Source organism: Drosophila eugracilis, unplaced genomic scaffold (assembly GCF_018153835.1).
Source record: "Drosophila eugracilis isolate 14026-0451.02 unplaced genomic scaffold, ASM1815383v1 contig_952, whole genome shotgun sequence".
Lineage (NCBI taxonomy): Eukaryota > Metazoa > Arthropoda > Insecta > Diptera > Drosophilidae > Drosophila > Drosophila eugracilis.
This window is the reverse complement of record NW_024573870.1, coordinates 283859-310197: the sequence shown is the minus strand read 5'-3', so window position 1 is coordinate 310197 and position 26339 is coordinate 283859. Positions and strand designations below refer to the sequence as shown.

Here is a 26339-nt window from a genome sequence, read left to right as displayed (position 1 = left end):
ATTTGTAAATATTTTAGCTTTTAGTATTGAATTAAATACATTTAACGCGGAGTTCATGGCGAAAACAAATGCACACATAAATGAAGGGGTAGCTCCACATGGCTCTGGAACCCATCTTGTAGAGAGTCTTGGGCATTGGCACGGGTAGGAAATGCAATTCGGAAAGGTTCAGGAGCTACACAGAAGAGCGGTAATAACAATAGGCATCATCCTTTACTTGGCGATCAGTTGGGGTTGAGAACCGCCGGCTGCCGGCTGGTTCTTACTCAACTAACCTGGTGCAGTCTACATACTTGGTACATAGGATCTCTGACCCACAAGTTCACCAGGGCCGCCACATGCTCTCATCTTGTCCAGCTGCCGCTGCGGCAGCAGCAGCCGCCGCTTGGGCCATATAGTGGTATTCCTCCTCCTGGCGCTGTCTTAATGCCTGGCGGGCGGCATTGCTTGTTTGCGGGCGCGGACTAGCCACCGGAGCTTCGTTCTCATTGGAACCGATGCCGCTCTCGGATCGTGGTGAGGATTGCTGTGTGGCGGGCATAGACTTGAGTTCCGACACAGAAACTCCAGAACTGACAGATGCTGCCACCGATGCAGGCCTCTCCTGATGAACTGATGGCGTTCCCCCACCGGATGTGGCCATGGCAGAGACTGTGGCGCCGGCGGAAGCGGCTACCGCCATACTGTTGGCATAGGCTGCAGCTGCCGCGGCTGCTACATGAGCCGCCTCCAGACCACCGGGAAAACTGGGACTCAACTTGCCGGCCAAATGTGGCTGAACTCTTTGCAATTCAATTAACCGCTCGAAATCCGTACGAGTGGCTATGGGATCAACTAGAGGCTGGGCACTAAGGCCCAGAGCAGCCGCCAGTTGTACGTAGTGAGGCGGTAAAACCAGGACTCCATTAGCGGATTCTGGTTGCTGCTGCACATGCGCCTTTAACTGTTGCTTGTACTGCTCCAGGACATTGGCGCACACTTTGTTCCGATCCTCCTCGTAGCTAAGTTCGCTGGTAGCAACAACATCTTGTTGCGATGCTTGGCTTTGGGTCTGACTTTGCACCTGAATCGGAATCGGAGTTTGCGCCTGCGCCAGGAGTCCACGATTGTTGTTTTCGTCCTGCGGTGCCGGCGTGGCGGGTAGGGTTCTTTGCTCCGTGGCCACCAGCTTCAGACCTTTGCTGTAGTCCAGGGGATTCGAGTCCTGACTGCTGTAGTCCAACGAATGCTCCTCCGGTTGAGACTTCTTAGCATGGTTTAGGTCAAAGCAGCTGCTGCTGCTGGGACTCTCTGCAAAGGTGGCCGTCGAGTGGGGACATATCTCTACGTCGATTTCTGCAATGCACTGATCCAAATGACGCAGGAGTCTCGCCTTGGAGCCGGGCTCCGCCAAAGTTGGCATGGTTCCCAAGGGTGGCGGTTCCGGGGTGGCCAAGTAACGAGCCACCTCGCGAGCACAGTCCGTGTAACCCGCTCGGTATTTGTTAACCGCTGTAAAAAGGAAAATAGGTTGATAGTAAGACAAAAGATTGCATTTCAAAATGTGTATCACCAAACATTATTCCCTAATAGTTTGAAGTTATATCTCTTAACACGATAATTTTTTAAAAATTATATTGAAAAAAATATTTATTAACTAATAATTAATAGACCCCGAATCAGTCAAACACTTAAAATTTTCAAATATAAGTTAATCTTTAATAAAGAATAATAAAGAAAATACTCACTTGGATCATCAAGATTGCGATGCCTTTGGAAGTGACGAACTGTCAGTTCCAGGATGTCCGCCTTCTCCAGCTTGGTGTGCTTTGCCTGGCCCTCACCGTTCTTGGCATTTTGGCTCTTGGTGGACTCCAGGATAAGGGCCTTCAAGATAGCCAGGCTCTGGTTGATTCGCGCCCGCCGTCGCTTCTCCATAAGTGGTTTGTTTGTCCGCTTGCTGATGTCCTGTGACGAAGTCACATTCTGTGTGGAGCTAACCAGCCCGATGGACTTTATGCCGCTGCCATTGGTTGAGCCGGCGGCACTGAATCCGATTCCTGGTCAAATTATTAATGAATAAATTCAATTATAAGTTTGAGCTCAAGAATTTTCTTTAAACAGTGCAGTGGATTTTAGTAAGTTCAAATGGTTTTAACTTATTTATACATCAATTAAGTTAGCATATCAACTTATGGCATTTTCCAAAACCATTAGAAATTGGTTTACAAAGTTTTACAACTTTTGGGATATTGTTTGAATTTTTATTTATTAAATTCGCTTTCTTCTTCTTTTAAATGTATCCGACTTTATTTTATTGTAAACGATTATGTATTCAGAAGAAATAAAATAAAATAAAATGTTATCTTGGAGTTGTACAAAAATTTGCCACAGGTGTTTGGTTCAGTATTTGTTTAATAACCAAAGAATACTTTTGTATGATTATACTCGTATATAACTTTTTAAAGATGCGAGTATATTTCAATCACAGATGTATCTTAAGCTTGAGAAACATGTCACTAAAGGTTTTTTTGTGAACACTTTTTTAAAAATATTTTTGTATTAAAAATTTTTTAGTCGCAATTCACTTAAGAGATTATTTTTACAAAAAAATCTTATTGAAACAGTTAACATTTTATGTTTTGTTTTTAGCATTAAATGTATTTGTCAAGGGGATAGAACATTGTATTTTACCAGGTGCTGATTTATTTTTTGAGTAATCCTTATCACGTTTTGCTGTCATTTTCTCATTTTTACGAAATCCAAAAGAATTCGTTGCCCGTTAGTTAGTAAAAAGATTTTAATACGTTTTTATTTTTAAATAATTTCGAAATATTTAGTTTTAGAGTCCGCGCCAACAATTACGTCTTTCGGTGGTTAAATCAAAAGTGTAATTGCGTTCGACAAGGACACACGTCCGCACGGTTCGAGGATTCAGGGCTAACTGAAGGCAAGGAGCAAAAACATTTGCGACTTTTCACTTCGTCGCTTGTCGGCTGTCGTCTGGCTGGCAACTGGTTTTGTCCGATTTTCCGCTGCCGCGTGCGCTTGGTTTGTGTAAAATTTCCCGACTGAAATGCTTGGTTAGCTCATGTTGCTGCCGTTGCTGATGTTGCTGTTGCTGTTGCTGCTGCTGCTGCTGCTGGCAGTGGCACGAGCCATCGTCGTGTGGCGCAGCAACCAAAGCAGATTGGAGTCAACCGACAATAAAAGCAACAACAACTATAGCAACAACAAGAACAACAGCAACAGCAATCAGCAGAAGCGGCAACAGCAACAAAGCCTGTGGATGTGGCAGCAACAGCAACGCCTGGCTGCCTGCCACGTTAATGGTGGTTGTGGTAATGGTTGCCCCACCGACCTCCACACACACACGCACAAGCACACATAGATTTGGCGAAGAGCTTAACGACGCAGCGGAGGCATGTTGCCAGTGGGCGGTGGGTGGTTGGGCGGTTCGGCTTATGGGCGGAGGGTTCGGTGGCTGCGGCAAATGTCAGGCAGCGCAAGCGACAAGCCGGATCGACGTGCCGCCACTTGGACGGACGGCGTGACCATGTCTGGCTTTCACACACACACATACACACACATATTTAGTCATAGACACAGAAACCCACACACAGGCATACAAATCAATTCGCTTAGGCGCAAATAGGAAATTACCCAGCAGACATGGCGGATGAGTGTTATGGCGAAAGGGAATGCAGAGCATACTTTTAAGGGCAACAATGAGGTCTTCGAGTGAAGACCAACTCAAATGTATAGTCTTATGTTTAATAGTTTTTAAATTAAGAAGTTTAATAGCTTAATATACATACGATCTAAATTAATCAATGTAAAATAATAATAGTTGGAAACATTTTGGTTTTATTAGAAACTAAAAATATATTAACTAATATTTCGAAATTAATTTTAATTTTTGTTAACCTTTATATTCTGAGCCTTAGAGAATAAAATAAACAATATATTGAGGTTTATATTTTATACAAATATTTATAAACTTAAAGTATGATCCAAAAATCTCAAAAATCTCTTGGTATTTTGCTCGTTGGGTGGACTGCGTCAACGGCGTCAGCAGGCGGGTTAGCCAGAGCCGGGATCGAGACCGGGGTTGTGGCCTGCGGGCGACGAAGCAGCTCATGCTCCTCCGACCAACTGGCAGTGGGTCGTGAGGGTTCAGTGGGGATGGTTGGATGAGCTGGGTGTGTGGGTGTTTGCTGTCGCTGACTTTGCCATTCGGCTGCCCGCATCGAAATCATAACACCAACGAGGCGAAACTTCTGCGGCGCAGCAGTCGTGGCAAATAATAAGCCAGGCCAGCGGAAAACCGAGGAGGAGGAAGTGTGCGCCAGGAGGAGTGGCAGTATGGAAAAACAGAAGCCGGGGCAGGAGCCAGACGAAGACAACTGTGACAGCGGCAGTAGAAAGGACTATTAGATAAATACGCTTGCTGCTGCGAGTTTTCGGGGCGCAGTGTCGTGGCAACAAAGTTGATGGCTACAAATTGCCAGGGATGTGGGGACACACATCCACGTCAACCGTGGCTTAACAAGGTGCACAACGCATTCCCCCCGTCGATTCAAATAGTCCAAACAGCCAACAACAAGTGCCCCAAACTGCGTGCTATACAATATGGAAATTCCACATTTGCTGCAGTGCCCCCACATGTGGAGGATTCACAGGACTCCGCGTGTATCCAAAACCAATCGAATTTGTACATAACATAATGCGTCACAAGGTTGTCAGGATAATCGGAGCTTAGCTCTTTTACGGGCGATGAGTGGCATTCACATGAATGTGCCACATAATGGCAATTCATATATCGAGAGTTTTCTGCTTTATATAAGTTACAAATTTGAAGAATTTGATTGAACGCAAAAGTATTAAACTGCCATATAAGGCAATAAACTGCAATGTTGTTAGTCATGATAAAAAATACCGAATTATGTCTAATAATTTCCTAATTCCTAAAATAAATTAAGATTTATATCGCATGCTGAAAACTGATGCCTCGCTGGTTTTCAATTTCAAGTACCTAAGAAGAAATTTCTCCCACGGCAAACCAAACAACATTTCTATGAAATTTTAAGCGGCAATTTGAACGGTGGCGAGAACTGGGGAGCATAATGAGCAATTAGCTGCCGCAGTTTAAAGCTGAGGAAAAGCCTCACACAATGACTACAAGTGCGACTCTCCTGGGTCGTTGGCACTCGTCGGGTTGCGTTCTTTTTTTGTTTGCGGCTTGGCCAGGTGCAATCAGAGTTGAGCGCACAAACATGGCCTGGGTACAAAGAGCTCTCGAAACTACGCATTGGGCTGATTCTGGGAGGGGGGATAATGCCGAGGATATAGGATGAGAACTGGCAACCCAATCCACTTGGCGCATTTTGCCAGCTGCCGTTGCCGCCAGCCAAATTACTGAACTGAACCGAACTGAACGATGACTTGAATGCTGCCCTCGCGGGTTGAGATTGGGTGAGCATGGTGGGTGGCATGGTGGTTCCATGGGTCTGGGGCAGTCATGTGGTGCTGGCGCACACATAAATCGTTTATAGCCACACCGAGACCAGGCAGTCCGCCACCAGCGTCATCATCGTCATCGCTAAAAGCCCTGCCACGACCCTGGGTCTGGGCTCCAGTTGTACGGCTTTGCCTCTCCGGTTTTTCCCCCTTCCTACTCCTCGAACCCCCACTAGACGCCTCACTTGCTGCCGATGTTTCTGGTCGACTTGACAGGCCCCACTGCCACTGCCACGTCCCCTGAGCCACCTCTCTCCACCAGCAACTGCCAGGAAAACACCACCCGCCACCCACCCAGACGTGCGGGAGAAGTGGCAGTGTAACAGTCGGCAGCAGGCCACATGCAACCTTCGGCCACGGCTCGCTGACTGTGGGAAATACCCTACCCGCGATTCCATGTTACACTGAAACAAAAATACGACACTTTATAACGGATTCTACTGGAGCACTGTGTAATAATATTATTAATTAATTTTATTTTTATTATCAAAAATAAACTTTAAAATGGGAGTTTCTGCTAAGGTGAATTAAACCATTTGATTGCTATTTTTAAATAATTTTCTTCGTTATATAATCACAATAATAACCTTGCCTTTGAGTAAATTTTTCCCTCTGTGCATTACCTCCGACTGGCAGTTGGAGTCAAAGGTATAAAAGGCAAGTTAAGCGCAGACAGCAGTGGCAACCGGAGACCGGTAAAAAGGGGAAGGAGGAGACGGGAGCCAGGAGCAGGTTGGAGACGGATCTCGTGCTCGGTCCCGGCAACAAGAACAACAATAACAATGCGAAAAGGTATTGGTGGCAAAACAGAACTGAAAATCAAACTGCGGGGGAAAAAGGACTAAAGGACTCGCACACAGACAATCACACTGGCGTACAGAAGGGAAAGCCCCACAGGAAAAGCTTCGGAAGTGCGCTCCATGCCGCAATGGCAACGGAAGCAGGACAGGACAGCAACGACGAAAAAGGGACGCGGTGTGGTGTGGTGTGGTGTGGTGGTGCTGGTTTGGTAGTTCGTTGGGTGTGGAAGGCAGTTTGTCAAGTGGCGAAGAGGATAAAGGGAGGGCAGAGAACGAGCTGGACGGGGGAGGTGGCAGAGGGCCATGACACGACCTGCTCCTGCCGTTGTGTCGGCTAAAGAGAGAAAAATGACTAAATCAAAAGGAAGTGCGCCACACTGTGCGGTGTAAGAGCACGTACAATACGCCGGAGCTTCACTTCGCCTGTATTAGTATGTGTCGGTGTGTGCCACTGTGTATGTATGTGTTCAAGTGCGAATGTCTGGGTGGGTGTGTGTGTTGGCGCGTGCTTCGAAGAACGAAAGCATGACGGCCCGAAACAACCAACAAAATTTTCAATAACGTTTCCTTAACAACATTCGAAAGATATGTTAACATATTTTTTATTATTTATTACTTAGTTTTTTTTCTTTTTTACATATTTTGAGGATTATATTTTACGGTTATTATTCTTTGAACTATAAAAATTATAAGTTGGGTTTGGGTTGGATCAAAGATCAGTCATAAGACTTATTGAATATATTTTCTAAAAGAGATTTATAAGTATGATTTTATATATAAACAAGGTTAAGATATTTAAGTTATTATTAATATTTCAGTTTATAGAATAACTTTTCGTAAGCTTTGTCGCCTGGTAGCCTGGCCACAATATGGCAGAGGACGAGCGAAACGGCAGACGAGGGACGCAAACAGAGCGGAGAGCAGTGGTGTGAAAAAAATTGAAATTTGCGTGAGTGCTCCAACTGCGGCACTGGATAGGATGGTATGGCATGGCTTGGCATGGCTTGGTTTGGCATGGAAGCTCGACAGCCGGGCATCCTGGCATCGTGGCAGCCTGGCGCTTGGCTGCCTTCCAATCCCTCGATGTCCCGGTGGGTGTGAGTGTGTGTGGGGCGGGGGTGTGTCTATGTGGGCGGGCATCGTTTGCACTTCAATGCTAATGTTGGCTTGGCAGCGACGTCTGTCGTCGACATTTTCCATGCTGAGGGCATGGCGGATTCGGGAGTTTGGGGTTGGGGTTGGAGAGCTGGGCGGTATAGGTGGGGTAAGGGACACAGGCCATGGCCAGGACGCGTGTCGTTTGTTCGTTTTGGGCATTTTTGGGTTTGCCAATGGCAGTGGTGTAAGTTAGATTATTTAAGGGGGTTTGAGATGATGTTTAAATATGATTCAATTTATTCCAATTAATACTCCGAAATTATTTATCAATTAGATAGATATCATATAATAATCAAGAAAATAAGCAAGTAAAGGGGTCTCTTGAGGGGGATTTCCTTCATTTCGTGCGCCATTTGGCGGGCATTTCAAGTGAGTCGTGTGGGCTCTGCCTGTCAACGGCAACAATGGGCGCGCTGCCTGTTAGGCCCTCGAATGTAGGCAACACTTTTATATTTATTTCAGCCATCCTTTAAACAAAACTGCTGCATGCACGTTGCATGCCGAAAGTCCGCAACGTAATAAGAGAAGTACGACCAATTTTGTCGACTTAATCCCTAATGACACCAAAAATCTCACAGTGCCGAAGTTTAGGGAAAAAAGTGAACCAAATACAAAGTACCGGCCCCCAACCCCAAAAGTGAGGCTACAAAATTAAACTTTAAAAAAGGTTGCCGACCATTTTTTATTTGAGCAGCGTTGACGGCAAATGCCAAAACTTTGCCCTGCCGTACAGTGGTATTCCAAAAGAGGATCAACTTAGGAAAATTGTAATTAATTGGTCTACTTATCGAACTCCTCCAAAGCGTTGGCTACATTTTCTAAAACATTATTGCAAAAGGCGCTACAAATAGTACCTACGAATGAAAGTATGTTGGAAGAACCTTTTAAGCTTTGGATTTCATTCAGTCAAAATCTCAAGAACCTTTGGTTATATTTTATAGCAGATTTCCCTTATTTAAATAAAGCTTATCCTTGATCCTTTAAAAACCAATTTTTATTAAATAAAAGAAGCCATTTTTTGGTCTTCATTAGAGGTCTTTAATTGCTTAGCTGCACCACTGTATGAGTAATTGCTAGTGTGTGGGCGTGTGGGTTTTAAATGCCGTCGAGTTTTCCGAGTGTTTGTGTTGGTTTGGCGGCGCCCTTTTGCGCGTCAATGACTTGCTTCTGCTTTAGCTTTTCCTTTGCTGCCTGCCTCCGGCTGCCACATGTCAAGCCCAAGCCCAATCCCACCTACCGGATGACCCACGAACCCAAGCGCCTACTTGCCACCCCTCATCGCCTCCCCATCTAGCACACCGCATTTCGCACACAACTTTTGCCGCATTAAATTTGACGCAAAAAGCACGCGCGCTGGCGGCGTCAAAAAAAAGAAAACAAAATTGGGGAGGGCGAGAAAACGAATGAGCGAATATAAACGAGCAGCGGTGGCAACAACAACAACAAGGACAGCCAGTGGTTCTGAGCTTGGACCCGCCGCCGTCTAAAGTCGTTGTCTGACACCCCTGACCCCGTGCCCACTTCCCACTGCCCCAGCGCTCTCCCATCATCAGCCGTCAGGCATCACCCATCACCCACCAGCCACCATCTACCACACCCACCGACTGCCGGCAAACAAGCGTGACCTGCCACGCAGCAGACCGACTTTGACGCACAGAAGCTACACTTCGAGAAAATTGTCAGTTCTTCAAGATCAAAAAAGGTAAGAACTTGTTTTGGACCCTTCTTGGCTGAGACTTTTAGTCAGATATTTCTGATCTAGAACACTTCAAATTTTTCCCCTCTTTTTCTGGATCTCTGTTACTTTATCCTCCTCCAACTTTTAAGAAATATAGATCTAAAGCTTTTATTTTAGTGCACCTTTGGTAGTGGGGCGAAAAGTGGGGAGCTCGCAGCTGTGGGATTCGAACTCGGGCTTGAGCCTGGGCGCCAGAGCCAATAGTCAGTCATCAAGGCTGTTTGCGGTCTGCTTTTCAGGGCGCTGTCTGGCTGTATGTGTCTGGATTATATATACACACACACATTCTCGTGTGGGAATAAACACCCATGTAAATGTAAAAATGTGTAAGAGCATTTGTAAAGCATGAAAACAAAAAAAAAAAAAAACGGAATGAAAAGAAAAGAAAAGGAAAAGCAACAACCAGCTACCCAAAAAAAGGTTCAACTGGCGACCGTCAGAAAAATATTTTATGGTTTCGCTTTTGGCACCTCTCTCTCTCTCTCTCTCTCTCTTTACCTCCAACGCACACCTCCGACATCGCTTTTCCATATTGATTTGCCACTTTTACACATTTTCCAGAAAACCGCTTCGCTACAAGAAAGGAATTTATAGAAACGACGGAGGCGCCGCCATCCAGTGGTAATTGCGAAATAATTGCCGAGACGTTGGAAAAGTTGTCTCCCCCTTGCCATTCTTTTGGGGCGTGGCGGCGTCTTTAAGTTGTTGACTTCGAGTTCAAACACAAATCCGCAAACATTCGTGCCGGCTTCCCCCAGCTCCCCTTGGCCATTAATTGGTGGCGTGTTAGGAAGTTAAGCTCCTGCTGCTGCTGTTCCTCTGCTTCACTGAGTCCTGTCATTACCCCCGGAGCTAGATGTCGGAGCGTAGCAAGTAATACGTTGGCAAATACCCACATCCACTCGGTCGCTGGGGGAACACCCACACCCACACCCACATCCGCCCACTCAGATGGAGGCAAGCTAAGTGTACATTCAGCTGTCTGTCGCTGACGCCACTTAAATACATGCGCATACAAACACAACAAAAATCCTGGCACAGTGGGATGAACAGAAGGATGAAGAAGTCCTTTGAAAAAGGACAACACACGCTCTTCATTTGATAGAAAAGCAGGAAGGCAACCAATTACTTCAATACTTAACAGGAACTGCACATAAATAGTAATTTTTAAAAAGTTTCCAAGGAATCTAATAGATAAGTCAGTAGATATCATTAATTTGAAAAAGATCAATGAATCAGAACCAATTAAATCAATTTCATTAATTAGAAAATAAATAGATAAAGCTTAACATATTTTTTAAGTTTACTGTTTGCTAATTATGCAGAAAACTGTCCCAAAGATTATGAATAACAAAACAGCTCTTAGCTCTTTCGGGGTTAAAATAATATCTATGGCAATAAAGAAAAGCTGAGACCCTTATAACACATCCCTTTCACTGTCGGTATGGACAACCAATCAATGATTACAATCAGTAGCTGTTTACTCCATGGATTCGCAACCGAAAATCTCCCAAAATCCCTCCCAGCATCTCGATGTCTGGGTCCTCAAAGTGAAATATTTAGCTTAATGAAGCAACGACTGCGTTTCCTGCCTCAGCCAATTTAGTGTGAGTGTGTAATTCTTTAGCTATTATGGCTACCCGGCAACCAACCGCCATAGTCATTCATTTCCCTGTGCCCCCAGCCACATTTTCTGCTTCCTGGCTTTATGTGAACCCTCCACGGTTTCACCTTCAGCCTTGGAGTCGCGGCACCTGTGACAGACGCTGGGTGGTTGTTATGGCATGCGTTGGCTCTGCTGGGTTATTTTCCCCCGGGCATAAAAAGTTACGCACGGACCAGGCGGATTACCTCCCAATCCTTAGTGGGTCGGTGCTTTCAACGTTTATCTCTGCCGAGGTGGTGCCGGCAATCAGAGTTACCCATACCTATACCTTAACATACTCATACACATATACACATACAACCCACCATCATTTCCGCAATACTGCTCCACCACTTTGGCAACAAAATGTCCCACAATTACCACTGAGGCCACATCCACATCTAACGAAGCCGATGATGATTCCTATGACAATTTTCTATAGCTGGCAAGTGGCAACTGCTCAACGACTCAACGTCTGCCCCCTGAACCCGAAACCCAGAAAACCGTATCCCCTCTCACCGTATCCAACGGACAATCAGACATTGCCACCGCCACTCGTTGGGGCAGTGAGTCGCCACTGTCCGTGTCTCTGTCCGTGTCCTGGTCCTTGTCCGTTTTCATGTCCTTGTCCGCCCGCCCGTCCATTTGTCTGCGACCCCCTTGCTAGCCATTCTCCGGCCCGTTATCATGTCTCCAGTTTCAAAGTTTTCTCATGTAACCAGGCATTTCGGAGCAAGGGGCAGCTGAGGGAGATGCCAAAGGGGCGGCCAGCAGACGGTCGCACGTAACGGATGAATGGGCGGACGAGGAGCCACCACACCATGCCAATCGCACACAGACACTGGCACCACAGGAGCGGCATTGCGGCTAAAAAGCCATACTATGTCGGTCCTTGCCCGGCAAAAGCAGAAGGCTTCAAGGCAACCAGAACGTAGAACTATCCAAAGCACAGGCATGGAATGCCTAAATACGACCAGGCTGCAACAATGGAATTATCAAATGGGTTTGGTATTGCTAACAACAAAAGGCAACATTATTTTGGTATGTCTTCCTACTGCCAACGTGTAAGTCTCTTTGTGATTAGTAAGTAAGTAATATGGTTAAGCTTTTCTTAAATTTTATACCAGAAAATAGTTTAACTTTCCTAACATTATAGTAACATTTAGAATATACTTGATATTAAAGCCTTTTTTCAATATTTTGGAATACTAAAAAGTAAATATTTTATAGTTTGAAATAAATAAAAATGTCAACAGATTTCTGGGCTAGCCATGTGTACAATTAGATGTCCAAATTAAGTGGTTCCTCACTAATCGACCCAAGATTTGGCCTGATAATGGGTAAGTCATCCACATCCACGCTCCAGACGACACTTGCCAAGCTCCATGGAAATGGAGAGCAACTGCTGCTGAAGCGCCTCGCCCACATGCCCATCCAAATCCCCGCAAAACAGCACAAAGACCAACACAACACAACAAACCACCCACTCAACACCCACCACCCACCACCCACGGCCACAACAATAAGGCGTAAGCTCAGACTCGACCTCTGTCTGAGTGTGGACTTGGGAGTGGGTATCTATGTGCGAAATCAGCCAACTCAGAGGCAACGGCAAAAGGAAAGGCAAAAGCAAGCTGCCGCCGCCTGTTCGTCTGGCTTCCGTTTGGAGTTGCCTGCAATTATTCCGTTAGTGTTGGGTCACCCACCCACTTAGCCGCCCATCCAAACACCCAACCACCTATCCAACAAAATATCCATCCAAATACCCAACCCACTAATCCCCGCCCTTGTGAAAAAGGCGCGTCCGCATCGCTCGTTACTCACACCAACAAGTGCAGCTGCTGTTTTCCTTGGGGCCCAAAGTCGTCCTGTTGCCGCTGCCGTTGCTGTTTTTGTCGACACTTTTTTCACGGCTTGCTCGCTTGGCTGCTCTTTCGTGCGTTGCCACTGCCACTGGAGTTCCAGCCTCGGTACCAGTCCCCCAGTCCCCAATGCAAGCCAACCAAACCAACTAAACCAACCGAATCAAGCCACCCAGCCACCCATTTCCTAGCCCCCAGAAACTCGCAACCTGCCAAACCAAACCAACCGCATCGCCGCCCAACCCGCAGGTCTTGCTGCTTGTTTTCCTTCTGGGGTTCGTTCCTCCTCATCCTCTACCTCGTTCGCGTCCTCGTCCTTTTTTGCCTGAAAATCAAAACACACGTCTCGGCGTGCGGCGCACATCTGCATGGAATTTCTAAAGTACGTGCCACGGACGAACGGACAGAAAGCAGCCAACGAACGCCAACGTCCTGGCCCGATGCCATCGCAATGCCACAGACGGCAACTTTGGCGTGGTGCTTCAGCCTCGTCCTGCCTTCTGCGTCCGTGCTATGTGCCGTGGCACATTCATGGATTACATAGCTAGCCGTACCAGGAGCAGCCATTCCTATTCCGCCGTCGTCGCCTGTCTGTTTGTATGTATTTGGCGGCATGGCGGCGAGAGCGTGAACCGAAACATGCAGAACCTTTAGTGAAAAGATACACTGAGACCAATTTGGGTGTATTTAGTATTTGATATTTTCCCGAAATCAAAATTCAGGTATTAAAATTTTTTACTAATAAAAAGTTTATTTTTGGGCTCATTTTTATTTTGTTTTTTGGAAATAAATTTGAAATATTTTTCAAACTTTTTTGTTCTTATATTATATTTTTATTTTATTTTTTTTATATATTTTTACTCCAAATTAGTTTCCAGTGTTAATTTGACACTGGCGTTGCGGACCGCGCGTGCGGTGTTCAGGCTTGGCATTATAATTTCTTGCTCGGCACAGTGGCAACCACACGCACACACTCACCCAACGAGAGGCACACAGACAGTCAGTCGCTGGAACAGGATAAGGCTGAGAAACAGGCAAACTCACACATACAGGGCGCACATTTTAACACTCTCGACAATAAACAGCATGTCACTTAGCTCAAACTTCAAAAGTGCGCCAGTCTGTGCACAGGACTTGGGCTTTGGGGAGGACAAGGTGGTGCTCAGGGATCAGGGTAAGGAAAAGGAAAAGGAAAAGGAAAAGAACGAACACGAGGAGAAGGAGAAGGAGAAGGAGCCATCGCCGCAGTCACCGACATCGTTATGCGAATGCCGCCAGCAGGCTTCCGTGCCGTGCCAAAGTTTTTTTATTTGTCATCCTCGTTGGCGGCGACAACGGCGAAATTTCCACCAGAAGGCAGTTTGGGTGGTCGCTGATGGGCGATAATAAACAGACCCAGACCAGACCACACCCACTGCCCTACACTCTCACCTACGACCAACCACACCCGCTGATAGACGGGCCAAGGCGCAACGGCATGAAAAAGGCGCTGGCTGAAGTGTGTCTCCTGGTACTCGAGAGCATCGTCAGGAACAGGCGCTTGTTGATATTGCCTCACAGTGTGGCATTAATTGGGGCTACTCCAAGTCGGATAAAGCCATACCTGGAGCTACCGTCGGAATATGATTATACCCAGAAAACAATCAAAAAAAAAATAGTCATTGCAAGAAGGTACCTTAAAACTGAAAAAGTTTGCCATTCTGAAAAATAGGCACAAATCCAGTTCAGACTTTACACCTACCAGGTCTGTAGCGATTTCTGATAAGCAAAGAAATGATATTTCTTCAAGGATCTTAGAACGATTTATTATATAATATAAAAATAGGTAGATTTATTTAATATTTTGCCACAAATCTTGATTCATTTCTTTTTATTACCTTCTTTTGAAAAATACAAAATATGAATATTCAAGTTGTTTTCTGATTTCATTTTTAATTCCATTTAAAAGCAACTTTAAAAAAATTTTTAAGTATTTATTTTGAATATGTTTATATTACCTATCATCTTCAGCGACCTGATAGTCCAGAAATACTTCAATATGCCCCACTGTACGTGTAAGCGGTTTGATTGTCATGGCAATTCGAAAGCATTTGTCGGTCGCTCGCCCCTCATCACACATTTTTGGGATGGAGGCAACGACAACTCGACGCAGACACAGAATCCCACATACCAGTGAAGTTCTACTCCGACAAATACCATTCCCCATCGTCCTGAATCGCCCTCTGCGCCCTCATCCTGTGAGCCAGCACAGCAGCAACATCAGCAACGATGGAGGGCAACAGCAACATCGACATCGGCACGGCAGCAACAGCACGGCAGCAACATCAGCCACTTGCCACATTTGGCTTTCTGCCAGTACCAGACTCCAGGACTCGTGCAGTGGGTGGTGGACTCAGGGTGGGTGTGGCAACTCGACGGCAACAACAAGGACATTCTACAGCAGCAACGACAGTGGCAGCAGCAGCAGCAACAGCAGCAACTAAAAATGCGACGTGCGAGATTATCGTGTCGCTTGTTGGTCGTCGTCCCCGTCCATAGTCCGTAGTCTGTAGTCCCAAACCCACACACACACACACAGACACACGCTCTACGGCTGTTGGTGTTTCTGTGGCTGCGCACAAACTCCCCTGCCACTCCGTCTATCCATGCACCCTGGAACCTGGCCATCACCCCGCCCACTGCCTGCTCCTCCGCCTCTTCGATAGCGACACCATCACCACCAGGCGGCACAACTTACTGGCGCTGACGGAGGCAACTGCTGACTGCTACTTATGGCGCTGATGATGGCACAATGACAACAACAACGATATTCAAAATACATCTAAGGACTAAAAGATACCTAAATATTATAAAAAATATTTTTGTCCAATGAAAGAATTAAAAAAAGTAAAGTAGTAAATAAATAAATGAATTATTTCATAATACAACAGCTAAACGGTGTGTTTGATATTGCATGGCATGCACAAATATACCCTTAGATACCCTACAGTCGAGCACAGCCAGAAAGTATGCACGAGAGGATAACGACTCGACTCGACTCTACTCGACTCGAGGACGAGGACGACAACCAGCCCGACGGAGTGTGCGTGGGCGGGACAAAACCGTAGGAGGGTTCGCCATGATGTGGATGAGGATGTGGCCGTCGGGGTAAGGGATATGTCAGTGTGGATGTGGATGTTAAAGTGGGTGTGGGTGAGCTGTGTGCGACTAATTGGGTGAGAGAATGTGGGTGCTTAAATTGGTTTCGTGCTTTCGTGTGACGCGTGCGGAGGCGTGTAAAGCCTGGCATGTTGCTGTGTAAGTGTGCCTCGTTGTGGGTGGTTGAGGGTGGGTGTCTGCGTGCCCATGAGTGTGTGTAAGTGTGCAGGCGACAGGCTGCTCTGCGGGTCCTGCTCCTCCTCCTACTTCTTGTTGTTGTTGCTGTTGGCATGAATGCTTGATGGCGTGACGGCAGCCGGTTGTTGCCAGCAATCGAAACGAACTCAGGAAAAAGCATGGGGAAATGCAGTGCTGGAGACCGAATACTGGAATTCACTTAAAAAACAGAAATTATATTACTATTCTTTTTGCATAGGAATGCTCGAGCTGGTCTCAATTTTCCATAAACTTGAAAATTAAAAGAAGATAAAAAATGATAATCTTGAAATGATCCTTTTAAATCGATAGGCAAAAGCAGACAACACTTTGAAAGAGTACACAAACACAATTTACCCCGCCTGGATGTGGATTTTATTTTTGCGTGCTTTTTCCAGCACAGCAATGCCCGGCTCACAATTTCAGTTCTGTGCTTGGGATTTGTGAGCTCGTCCGTGCAAGGACTTTTCACCCGGTCATCCCCCGCTGGCGCAGCTTGTTTATGTCACTTTTTTTTTATGCTGTCCGCATGGAAGACTCGACTCCTTTAGTGCATCGAAGACCTATGCGAGGCGACACTGCTTCGTCGGGATTCATCTAGAGCGCGGTTGTCCTGGATGAGGATCATCGTATGCTCGTTCTCAGTGGCCACCATAAACTCCTGCCGATGGGTGCGCAACCGCACGTAACTCAGTTCATCGTTGTCTGCTAGGTCATGAACCATGGAGCGGGCCAAAGTCACCAACGGTCTCATCCTGTTGGCGTACAACTTAGCGACATTGGCATCCAAATTGGTCCGAACAGGCACCCCATTGCCGTCGATCAGGATGGCCCCAACCACACCCGGCAGTTGAACCAGCCGATCGAACGTGCTCTGCACATTGCTGGATGTCATGCCTTCCAGAACTAGGTGGATAAGGAGCTTGCTTTTGGAGTTTTGAATTTTGTGTTTGTGTTGAGTAAAAAATGTCTGGTTATTTTTATGTCATTTTAAATGTAATTTTTTTTTGTAATTTGAGTATTATTTCCGGTTTCGGGTTCTATTCATTTGATTGATTTGATTTGTTACTAGTTAGTTGATAATGACAAATTAAATGATATCTGATACTGGTGGATGTACACGTATTTATGATTATAATAAAATGTTGCCAAAATTTAAACTTGTTTGAATTTTAGAAAATCTTGGATGGTCATACTTGCTCCTAATATCTACGTGTAACTTTAACAACCTGCTTAAATCACGTAAGATACCGCAGGGATATGATATAAGTCAATCCACTAATATAGTCTTTTATTATATACTCGTATAGGGGACCTCTAACCACCCCCTGTTCATGGGCATTTCGCAACTTCATTTCATCGGGACTTGCAGTTATTTTCGCCGAGGGAGTTCAGATCTCCCCCGTGGTTATTGGCAAGGACAAACAACCATCCAACCAACCAGCCAGCTAGTGAAAGAATTTCTGGACTCTATGTCAAAGGTTGAGCCTTACAGCACGATTCGTCTGGGGTGAAAGGGGACGGGGACAAGCGAGCCCAGACGAGGCGCCATAACCCACGGTGGTGCAGGCGGCAACGGCAATCATTCCAGGCAGCATGCGGCCACGGCTGACAACGACAGCGGAGTGGGGGGGTGAGTCACGTAAATGGCGTTGAATTACAGCCCGACAATCGAAGCGTTGAAGTCTCGAACTGAAAAGTTTACTCCGACCCAGCCAGCAGCCAGTGCCCACGGCCTGTGCATCATTTATAAGCCGGGCTAGGCCACAGATTGTCTGGAATCGAGTCGAGTGCGCACGCACGCAACGAAGTCGATGATGATGAGCTCAGGACGACCAAACAGGGAACTTTATGACTGTGGGCCATTCGTTGGGATGGGGCGTCATCACGTGCCGGTCTGCGTATGACTCCGGGTGCGGATGCACGGATGGGTTCGGGTTTGGGTCTGGATCCGGGCCAACGCCTACGTCCGCTTCTTTCCGTCCTCCTGATCAACGTTGTATAATTCATTTGGCGTTGCGGACCCTTTTGCCGTGCGGAACTATTTATTCAATAATTCGACGTAAAGGCTTGACACGGCAATCCTGAGGTTGGGTAGCCATATAGCGACTGAGTCTTTTCCAAACACGCAGCTATGGATACTTTAATGCGCACACCAACTGTCAAATATTTTAATTAGCACTGCCAACAATTGAGTTTTAGATCAATTTTGTGAAAACTAATTAATTTTGAATTTGTTGAAGTGCCCTAATTGTTGCTTATTGGTAGCTGTTTATCTATAATTCAAGACATAAATGTATGGGACATGAGTTTTAATATAATAGAAAACCTTGCAAAAAACATATGAAACTATTCTTTAAAATCGGCATATTTAGGTTTAAATTTGGCGCAAGTCCCCACTCCAGACAAAAATAACCGGTTAGCATTAGAGCTGGCAACTTTTTTTTCATAGCAGAGTTGTACACCTTATGAGTGTAAACAACGTTTCATTTAGCACTTTAGCGAAGTTTTCTAAGTACCGACTGTTAGCAATGTTTCATTTAGCGAAGCTACCCTCCTTCTTAAGATATATCGATAAAGACATCGATATTTGTCAAGCAATCCCGATGCAACCCTGTTGGCAAACGTGTTACCTATATCCGCTCGTTCCTCCTCTTTCTTTTTGCCATTGTCAGCCGACGAAGGTGGGTGTTTTTTGTGCCGCCAATTAAAATCATTTAACTAAAAGATTTAATATTTTCAGTGCTCTTTGACTTGAAATATCAACATGGTTGCTGTAAAGAAACAAAAGAAGGCTCTGGAGAGCACCAATGCCCGTCTGGCTCTGGTGATGAAGTCCGGCAAATACTGCCTGGGCTACAAGCAGACTCTGAAGACTCTCCGCCAGGGCAAGGCCAAACTGGTGCTTATCGCCAGCAACACCCCCGCCCTGAGGTGAGATTTGCAATGCGTGCTACAGAGAAGTAGAGATTTCCAATGCCCCCAAATTGCAAAGTTTTTGTTGGAACCATATGGAGTCTGCCTTAAAGCTGACTGAGAAGTATGATTCCGAGCAGAGTATTTGATGGAAACTATGGAGTAGTACAATCAATCAATCTCAAGCTTCGGACTGGTTCGCTTTATATTCGACCGCCTCCACATGGTTCCACCAACAACGAGTGCACCTTATTTGGGGTAAGAAGTCGTCAACACTTTATATTAAATGTATTCCCACTATGATGATCCTATCGATTCCGAATGCCTTGACGAATCCTTTTTTACTAGAGACTCTTTCTGACTAAAACCAGCAGAAAGAATTTCTTTTCACAACTTTCACACATTGTTACTAATTAAAATTGATTTTGTCAATTTCAGGAAGTCTGAGATCGAGTACTACGCCATGTTGGCCAAGACTGAGGTCCAGCATTACAGCGGCACCAACATTGAGCTGGGAACCGCCTGCGGTAAATACTTCCGCGTGTGCACCCTGTCCATCACCGATCCTGGAGATTCGGACATCATCCGCTCTCTGGAGTCGGCCTAAACTTATTTTTAATCTAACAAGACAACACAATAAAGTTTTGAATGAGCAGAGATAATGTTAAAAATAAATCATTTTTTATTATGGTCAAAAGCTGGATATATTATATATATAATTAGGCGGTTTTAGCTGGACTTTTTGTTAAGGAACGGATTTATTATTCGATTATTGCAAACCTGATATGAGATATCAAGACAGAAATCCTCTTTAGTTAAATATTTGGTTTTGTTGACAACTCCATTAAAACAAAATCCAAATACATATACATCTTTATTCGATTATTAAAATTTTATTTATAAAAATACATATTGTCATTTTTCTCACTAATTTTAAGTACAAACTGTTTAGAACGGAAACATTAGCTTTAAGCACTTCCATATCCATTTACCATTGAGCCCGCTAATGATTACAGGGAAAATGAAGCTTTCAGCTTTAAATGTGCCTTTGCTTGGCCTGGAAGATATAAAAAATAATTATAAATATTTTAGAATGGCTATTTTATTATTTTTGTACTTACATTCTCTGCCACTTTCAGAAGATGATCAAAACTGGCCTTCCCCGTCTGCATCACCATTCCATGGAATACCATTGCCTCTGACTCGGTCAACAGCTCGTAGGGTGAACCAAATTCGACGACTTGACCGGCATCCAAAACAAGAACCTTGTCCGAATCCATAATGGTGTTCAAACGGTGGGCAATCGTAAGTACAGTGCAGTCTTTAAATTTGTTCCGAATTGTGGCCTGTATAAGTGCGTCCGTCTGGGGGTCCACATTTGCTGTTGCCTCGTCCATAACGAGAATTCTATTCTCGCGAAGAATGGCTCGTGCCAAGCAGACCAACTGGCGCTGACCCACACTGAAATTGGTTCCACCCTCTGAAATGGCACTTTGCAGACCCGTAGGCAACTCGGAAATTTCCTCCTTCAGGTGTACCTCCTCTAGAGCCTTCCAGAGCTTATCATCAGGATATTGCTCAAAGGGATCCAAGTTGTATCGCATTGTGCCAGAGAACAGGACGGGTTCCTGAGGAATAATCGAGATTTTGCTGCGTAGATCGTGCAGACCCATATCATTTGTGTCCCGTTTGTCGATAATTATTGCTCCTTCGTTGTAGGAAAGCCGGAAGAGTGCATTAATCAGCGAAGATTTTCCTGCACCAGTACGTCCTACGATTCCGACTTTCTCCCTGGGCTTAATGGTGAAACTTAGTCCCTTAAGTACGTAATCTGCATTAGGGTCTGGCACATATCGCAAGCTTAAATCTTTAGTCACCAGCTGACCCTCTTCTGGCCAACTCTTTGGTGGTTGCTTATCCGCCGGCGAGGTGAATTCTCCTTCCGATTCCAGGTCCTTGTACTCGAGCACTCGCTCCACCGACGTCATTGAATTCTCCAACTCGGCGGATTGTCGCATGCCCCACTGCACCGTTCCCGTCATTCCCAGTGCTTGGGTGATGGCCAGGCCTATCTGTCCAGCATTATGTAAAGGTGGATTGAAAAAGCTGTGCAATATTACTGATATGACATAGGCCACACAGAATAAATCCAGGTAGTAGCCAAATGCACGACTGGTGGAAACAAAAGTGTAGTATCCGGAGCTGTGCAGATCCTGGTAGTTGTCGTACTGCCCGATCAGAGTACGTTGGGCGCCCATGGCCCGTATGGTGGGAAGTCCAGTAAGAGTGGCACTAAAATGCGAGTACATGGGTGACCTAGCAACTGCCTCCAGGCGCTTCACGTCCCTCGACGTACTCAAGTAAAAATCACGCCAATAGTAAAATGCCAGTATCATGGCAAACGTATTGATTAGGTACCACGGATTGCTCAGGCAGAGCACACAGATGATGCCCGACAGAGTGAGGAAGATCTGAATACAATCTAACATAACGGCAGGCATCACCTCATCCACCTGACCCAGATCATTCGCAAAACGGTTGAGTATCCGTCCTGAGGGATTAGTATGAAAGAAGTACAGAGCCGTACGAGACAGACCCCCAAACATGGTGTTGTGTAACTCGGTGGAGCAGTGCATGGTGATGTTGAAGAAAAGTAGAGTCCGGAGCAGGGCACAAATAACCAGACCCACGTTTATAGCCGTGAAATAGTAAATATCCAGCGACGACGATGAAGCAGTGTTTTTTACCCTGTAAAAAGATTTATGAAATTAGTATAGAGACAAATATTTAAGTGATTTCAATTTCTTACCAGTACGACAAGAAGTAATCCCCGCCAGAGGCCAATAGCTGAGTGCCAGTACAAAGGAACACAAGCAATGCGAAAACTATGACGCCACAGCCTGCGCTAAAGTATTTCTTGTACATGCTCAAACCAATTTGACCACCACTACGAGACTCCTGCACTGTCACTGAACTTGGCTTTGGTTTCTCTTTCTCCACCATGGATTCCAACGAAGTGGAGCTTCCCTTTGCACTTCCACTGCTTATAGAACTGGCCTGTTGGGAATACCCAGACGACTTCTCATCCGCATCATCTTCGCCGCCATTTTGGGTGCTCTCAGCCAAAAGCTGGGCAAAGTCCTGGCCACTCTTAAGCATTTCTTCGTAAGTGCCGCAGGCCGATACCTTTCCCTTGTCCATTATCACAATAAGATCGGCGTGCTCTAGGAACTGTAGCTGATGGGTGACTAGAACCACTAACTGCTTACCCAGGAAGCCGCGCATGCACTCATCAAAGAGGTGCCTACCCACATGGGTATCCACTGCGCTGAGGGGATCATCCAATAGGTAGACATCCGCCTTACGGTACACAGCTCTCGCCAAACAGATTCTCGCTCTCTGACCACCAGACAGCGATGCGCCCCGCTCGCCCACAATGGTTCCATCACCTTGTAGCAATTCCAGATCCCGCTCCAGTGCGCACTTCTTAAGGACGGTTCGATAGCGCTGCTTGTCCATAGGCAAGCCAAACAAAATGTTGTCGCGCACTGAGGCATTGAATAGCCATGGTTCCTGGGAGGCATAGGAGTATCTACCTGAAACCTGGACCGATCCAGACTCAGATGGCAGCTCTCCTAAGATAGCCTGAACAAGGCTTGATTTTCCAGATCCCACGGGTCCGATAACAGCTACCAGTTGTCCACGTTGCAGCGACAAGTTGACGTTGTCCAAAACGGGGTCATGGTGATCCTGGCTCCAGCGTGCTCTCAAGCCTTTGATGTCCACTAGAACATCTGGTAGTTTGCCATTTCCAATGGGATAAGTCTTCTTTTCTACTTCTCCAAGCAAGTGTTGCTCCTCTTCTGATTTTTCCTCACATTGGACTGACTTATCAATTATATTTGCCTCCTCGCGCATCAAAAATGTCTTTATACGACGGATGGAGACCAAAAGTTCAGCAAATTGAGACATCCCACTGGGAAAAAACTTGCTCACAGTACGCCTCAGGATATTGTAGAAAGCAGTGACACAGAAGGCACGTTCGGCCGTAAGTTCGCCGCCCGCCAGCACGAAACCCAGGAGGCTCACAAAGATGGCAATGCGACCGAGGGTGATCTCGAAGGATAACAAGACTCCGCGTAACAGATTTATCTTCCGAATGGCGCTCATTTCACTGCGCCTCATCTGTTCGATTAGCTTGCCAAATGGTCGCTCCCATGTATACATCTTGATTACTTGGATGCCCGAGATGATCTCGTTCATCATGCGCACCCGCTGGTCCGTCCGAATGGCAGTCTGCAGGCGCAGCTTTGAGGTAATTCGGCTCATATAGGTTTGTAGTGGCAGGTAGAGTATCAAGATGCTGATCCCGTAAAAGGAAGCTATGCCAATTTGCTGGTACAGAAAGTAAGCAGCGATCATCAGCTCCACAGGACCCAGCCACAGAAAATGGAAATGAATAAGGCATCGATCGAAGCGGTTGAGATCATTGGATAACAGGTTAACCACCTGGCCGGTTGTGGTATCTCCCAGAGATGTACGGCTTAGGCGCAGGGCCTTTCTGTAGATAGCACTGCTTACTGCAACTCGCATCTTCATGGCCAAATGCTGAAAAGATTTAAATGGAAAAACTATATTAAAATATTCTTATTCCGGAAGTGTATCATGGGAATTCATAGCGTTTTTATGAAGTGTTTGGAGTTAAGGAGTATATAATAAAATTAAGTTTACTGTCTATTTACTAAAGGTAATTACTCAAAGCTTTGAACTTTTGCTTTTGTTTACTAGAAATCGAAAAGTAGAAAGTAGTGTGTATAAGGTGACTCTTCAAATTTCGCGAATTTCAAATTTTTCGATTATCGATTTTTTTGTTTTGTTATACTTAAAGCGATTTTAATTAGCATTGGAACAAAAGTGTTTTTAAACGAAATAACACTCCTTTAACAAGTTGACCCAATGAACGAAAACAACAACAAAAACGATAAACATTATCTTACCATCATGCCCATCATGTAGGGGTGTGTGAGAAGGACGCTGGCCAAGATGCAAACTATCAAAAGAACAGCATAGATCTGGGCGTAGTAGCTGTGTCCATTTCCATGCTCACTGAACTCCGATATGAGACCGGCCAAAAGAAGCGGCACCGTGGCCCTGTAATAAAGTTAATTAAATTGTTATAATTATCAGTGACATGTTAGCGGCTGTTGATAAAGCCCAAGGGTTTTACCTGGTTCCCAGTTCCAGGATGGCAATCACTATACCGGATAAGATGAGCTGCCAGCCAAAAACGCGACCGATGACTCGCAGGACACTTGGTTCCCGTTTGGAACCCTTGCCCCGGCACCGGGCGACCTCCTCCTCCCATTTCCTAAAGAACTCATCGCCCAGGGTCTCAGCTCCGTGCTCGTCAAGGGTTTTGTACAGATCAGATGGCTCAAGCGTCTGCCTGCGACCCTTGAATAGAATGGGCAGGGCAAAGCTGGAATAAGAGAACAATTATGTAAATCGATTTCGCAACGAAACGAGCAATTTATATTTATGCTACGAACAGTATGTGGTATCCGATAACGGTTGTCTTCGGATGTCACTTCGACTCAGCGTCAGTCGATAGGTATGTACTTAAAGTTAATTGGCATATGTGATAACACTTGATAACACATTCTTAGCGGTAAGATGAAACTTTTTGCGTACCAGAACATTAGCGAGGATAAAATACCTGCCGACTCGCGCGGATTCGGTGGCAGTTTGTTCGCCTGCATGATTATGTAAATTAGACCGCAAATTCACACACTCATAAATAATTAACTAGCAAAATGATAATTTAGCAGTATTTCATCACATGAACACATTGATTGTGTGTATTTATCAACATAAACAACGTATACGAATTGCTTTCGACAGATGATGATGCTGCATCAGGATTGCGCCACGTGATAGCAACAATTGGGAACGGAAAACTTTCCACTCGATCGGTAGATACGAAATAAACAAATCACTTGAGCCGTCCACAACGCTCCGCTTTTCCAATCATTCTGTTCAATGGTGGCGCAGCCAAACGCTTTCGATGCCAAATCAAACGCCCGTCGAGCCCGGAATCAGCTGTTCGAACGGCTGACGCATGTACTCATTGTGTGTAAGTATGTGTGAGTTTGTTTGAGGGAGAGCGCCGCGTTAGATACATATATTTACTTACATGGTCACTCCAGCCTTCAGAATATTAGAGTGGACCTCTCAAAGATTAGATAACGGTTTTTGCAATTTATTTCCCATCCCCTTTTAGATTACAAAGCTATTTTTATAGTTTCTAAAACTATAAATGTGGTTGGTACTTATAACTAATTAGGCGAAATTCTTAATTCGTTTTTTTAAAAACATCCAGTTATAAAAACTGTTATTTTCATGGCTAGTTTTTACAACATCAGGGTGCAACTCTCAACGATAAGATATAGGTCATCCAATTTAATGAAATTATTTTCCGCCCTATATTTAAGTGCTCCGATAAGGTATCTAAACATTTTAAGTCTCCTTAATAATATAATGCTAGTGTAGGTACAACTATTTACATAGGTTGCACCTTGTAAAGATAAGATAACGGGTCTTGTAATATGATACAATAAATAATAATGGACTTGTATATTAAGTCCTAGATAATAAAAAGCTTGCTGTTAATATGTTAGGTTATTTAGCGTATTATTATACATTTTTAGGTAAACAAATTTATTCACAGTTCTTCAAAATAACTTCAATTAACGCTTTTTTTCTAATAATAGATATGGAATGACTAGTCTGCGAGTTTATCATTGCATATATAATTGAAATTCCATAAAAAACTTTTTTTACTAAATTAATTTCATCATTTCATTTCCTGTTTTCCTCATCAATTCTGCCGGTACAGCACTTATATTTATCGCCCTTGTCACATGGTAAATACATATCTTATCAAAAATATATTCAAATTATTCTAGTTTAGGAGACCAAAATCATCATTATAATTTTATTTTAATCAAATATATGATCTGTACCCGTAATCAAGTAACCATGTTGATGATTACGTGAATTGAGATACGTATATTTAATTCAGTTTCTATTATTAAAATTAATTGTTGGTCGTAAAGTATTTTGCATTAATGTCACCTTTTAAATTGAATTTCCCATTTAAGTCGACCTTGACCTCGTTTTGTTTTTCTAAATAATTGAGTAGTTTTCAAATGTATGTTAATTATAGCTCTCATATACAATTTAATGAGTTTAAAAAATAATTTCAGCAACATTTTTTAACGTACAAAAAAATGGTTAAACAATTTTTTTTTTTTTATTTATAGTAAAGTGATTTCGCACACCCTTGGTGTTGTGTTATTCTTATCTTT

At 44.7% G+C, this 26339-nt stretch overlaps 5 protein-coding genes across 5 annotated transcripts; 2 read left to right on the top strand and 3 right to left on the bottom strand.

The window, feature by feature from the left end:
- Positions 1 to 25: 25 nt before the first annotated feature.
- On the bottom strand, positions 26 to 3035 carry LOC108107119. The gene is made up of 3 exons (XM_017214510.2): positions 2674 to 3035; positions 1728 to 2039; positions 26 to 1491 (listed from the first exon to the last, which is right to left on the bottom strand). Exons 1-3 carry the CDS (start codon positions 2720 to 2722, stop codon positions 323 to 325), a joined length of 1530 nt encoding a protein of 509 aa, XP_017069999.1. The 5' UTR covers positions 2723 to 3035; the 3' UTR covers positions 26 to 322.
- A 10902-nt stretch (positions 3036 to 13937) lies between these two features.
- On the top strand, positions 13938 to 15617 carry LOC121530547. Its single transcript, XM_041819784.1, has 2 exons — positions 13938 to 14373; positions 14713 to 15617. The coding sequence occupies exons 1-2, from the start codon at positions 14078 to 14080 to the stop codon at positions 14876 to 14878; spliced, it is 462 nt and encodes a 153-aa protein (XP_041675718.1). The 5' UTR covers positions 13938 to 14077; the 3' UTR covers positions 14879 to 15617.
- A 791-nt stretch (positions 15618 to 16408) lies between these two features.
- On the bottom strand, positions 16409 to 17060 carry LOC108106910 (dynein light chain roadblock-type 2). Its single transcript, XM_017214161.2, has one exon. The coding sequence runs from the start codon at positions 16949 to 16951 to the stop codon at positions 16604 to 16606; it is 348 nt and encodes a 115-aa protein (XP_017069650.1). The 5' UTR covers positions 16952 to 17060; the 3' UTR covers positions 16409 to 16603.
- A 1600-nt stretch (positions 17061 to 18660) lies between these two features.
- Positions 18661 to 19647, top strand: LOC108107047 (60S ribosomal protein L30). The gene is made up of 3 exons (XM_017214408.2): positions 18661 to 18740; positions 18800 to 18990; positions 19411 to 19647. The coding sequence occupies exons 2-3, from the start codon at positions 18824 to 18826 to the stop codon at positions 19577 to 19579; spliced, it is 336 nt and encodes a 111-aa protein (XP_017069897.1). The 5' UTR covers positions 18661 to 18740; positions 18800 to 18823; the 3' UTR covers positions 19580 to 19647.
- Positions 19648 to 19833: 186 nt separating this feature from the next.
- On the bottom strand, positions 19834 to 25025 carry LOC108107046 (probable multidrug resistance-associated protein lethal(2)03659). Its single transcript, XM_017214407.2, has 6 exons — positions 24664 to 25025; positions 24200 to 24451; positions 23970 to 24123; positions 21782 to 23580; positions 20094 to 21720; positions 19834 to 20029 (listed from the first exon to the last, which is right to left on the bottom strand). Exons 1-6 carry the CDS (start codon positions 24729 to 24731, stop codon positions 20009 to 20011), a joined length of 3921 nt encoding a protein of 1306 aa, XP_017069896.2. The 5' UTR covers positions 24732 to 25025; the 3' UTR covers positions 19834 to 20008.
- Between the last annotated feature and the right edge of the window lie 1314 nt (positions 25026 to 26339).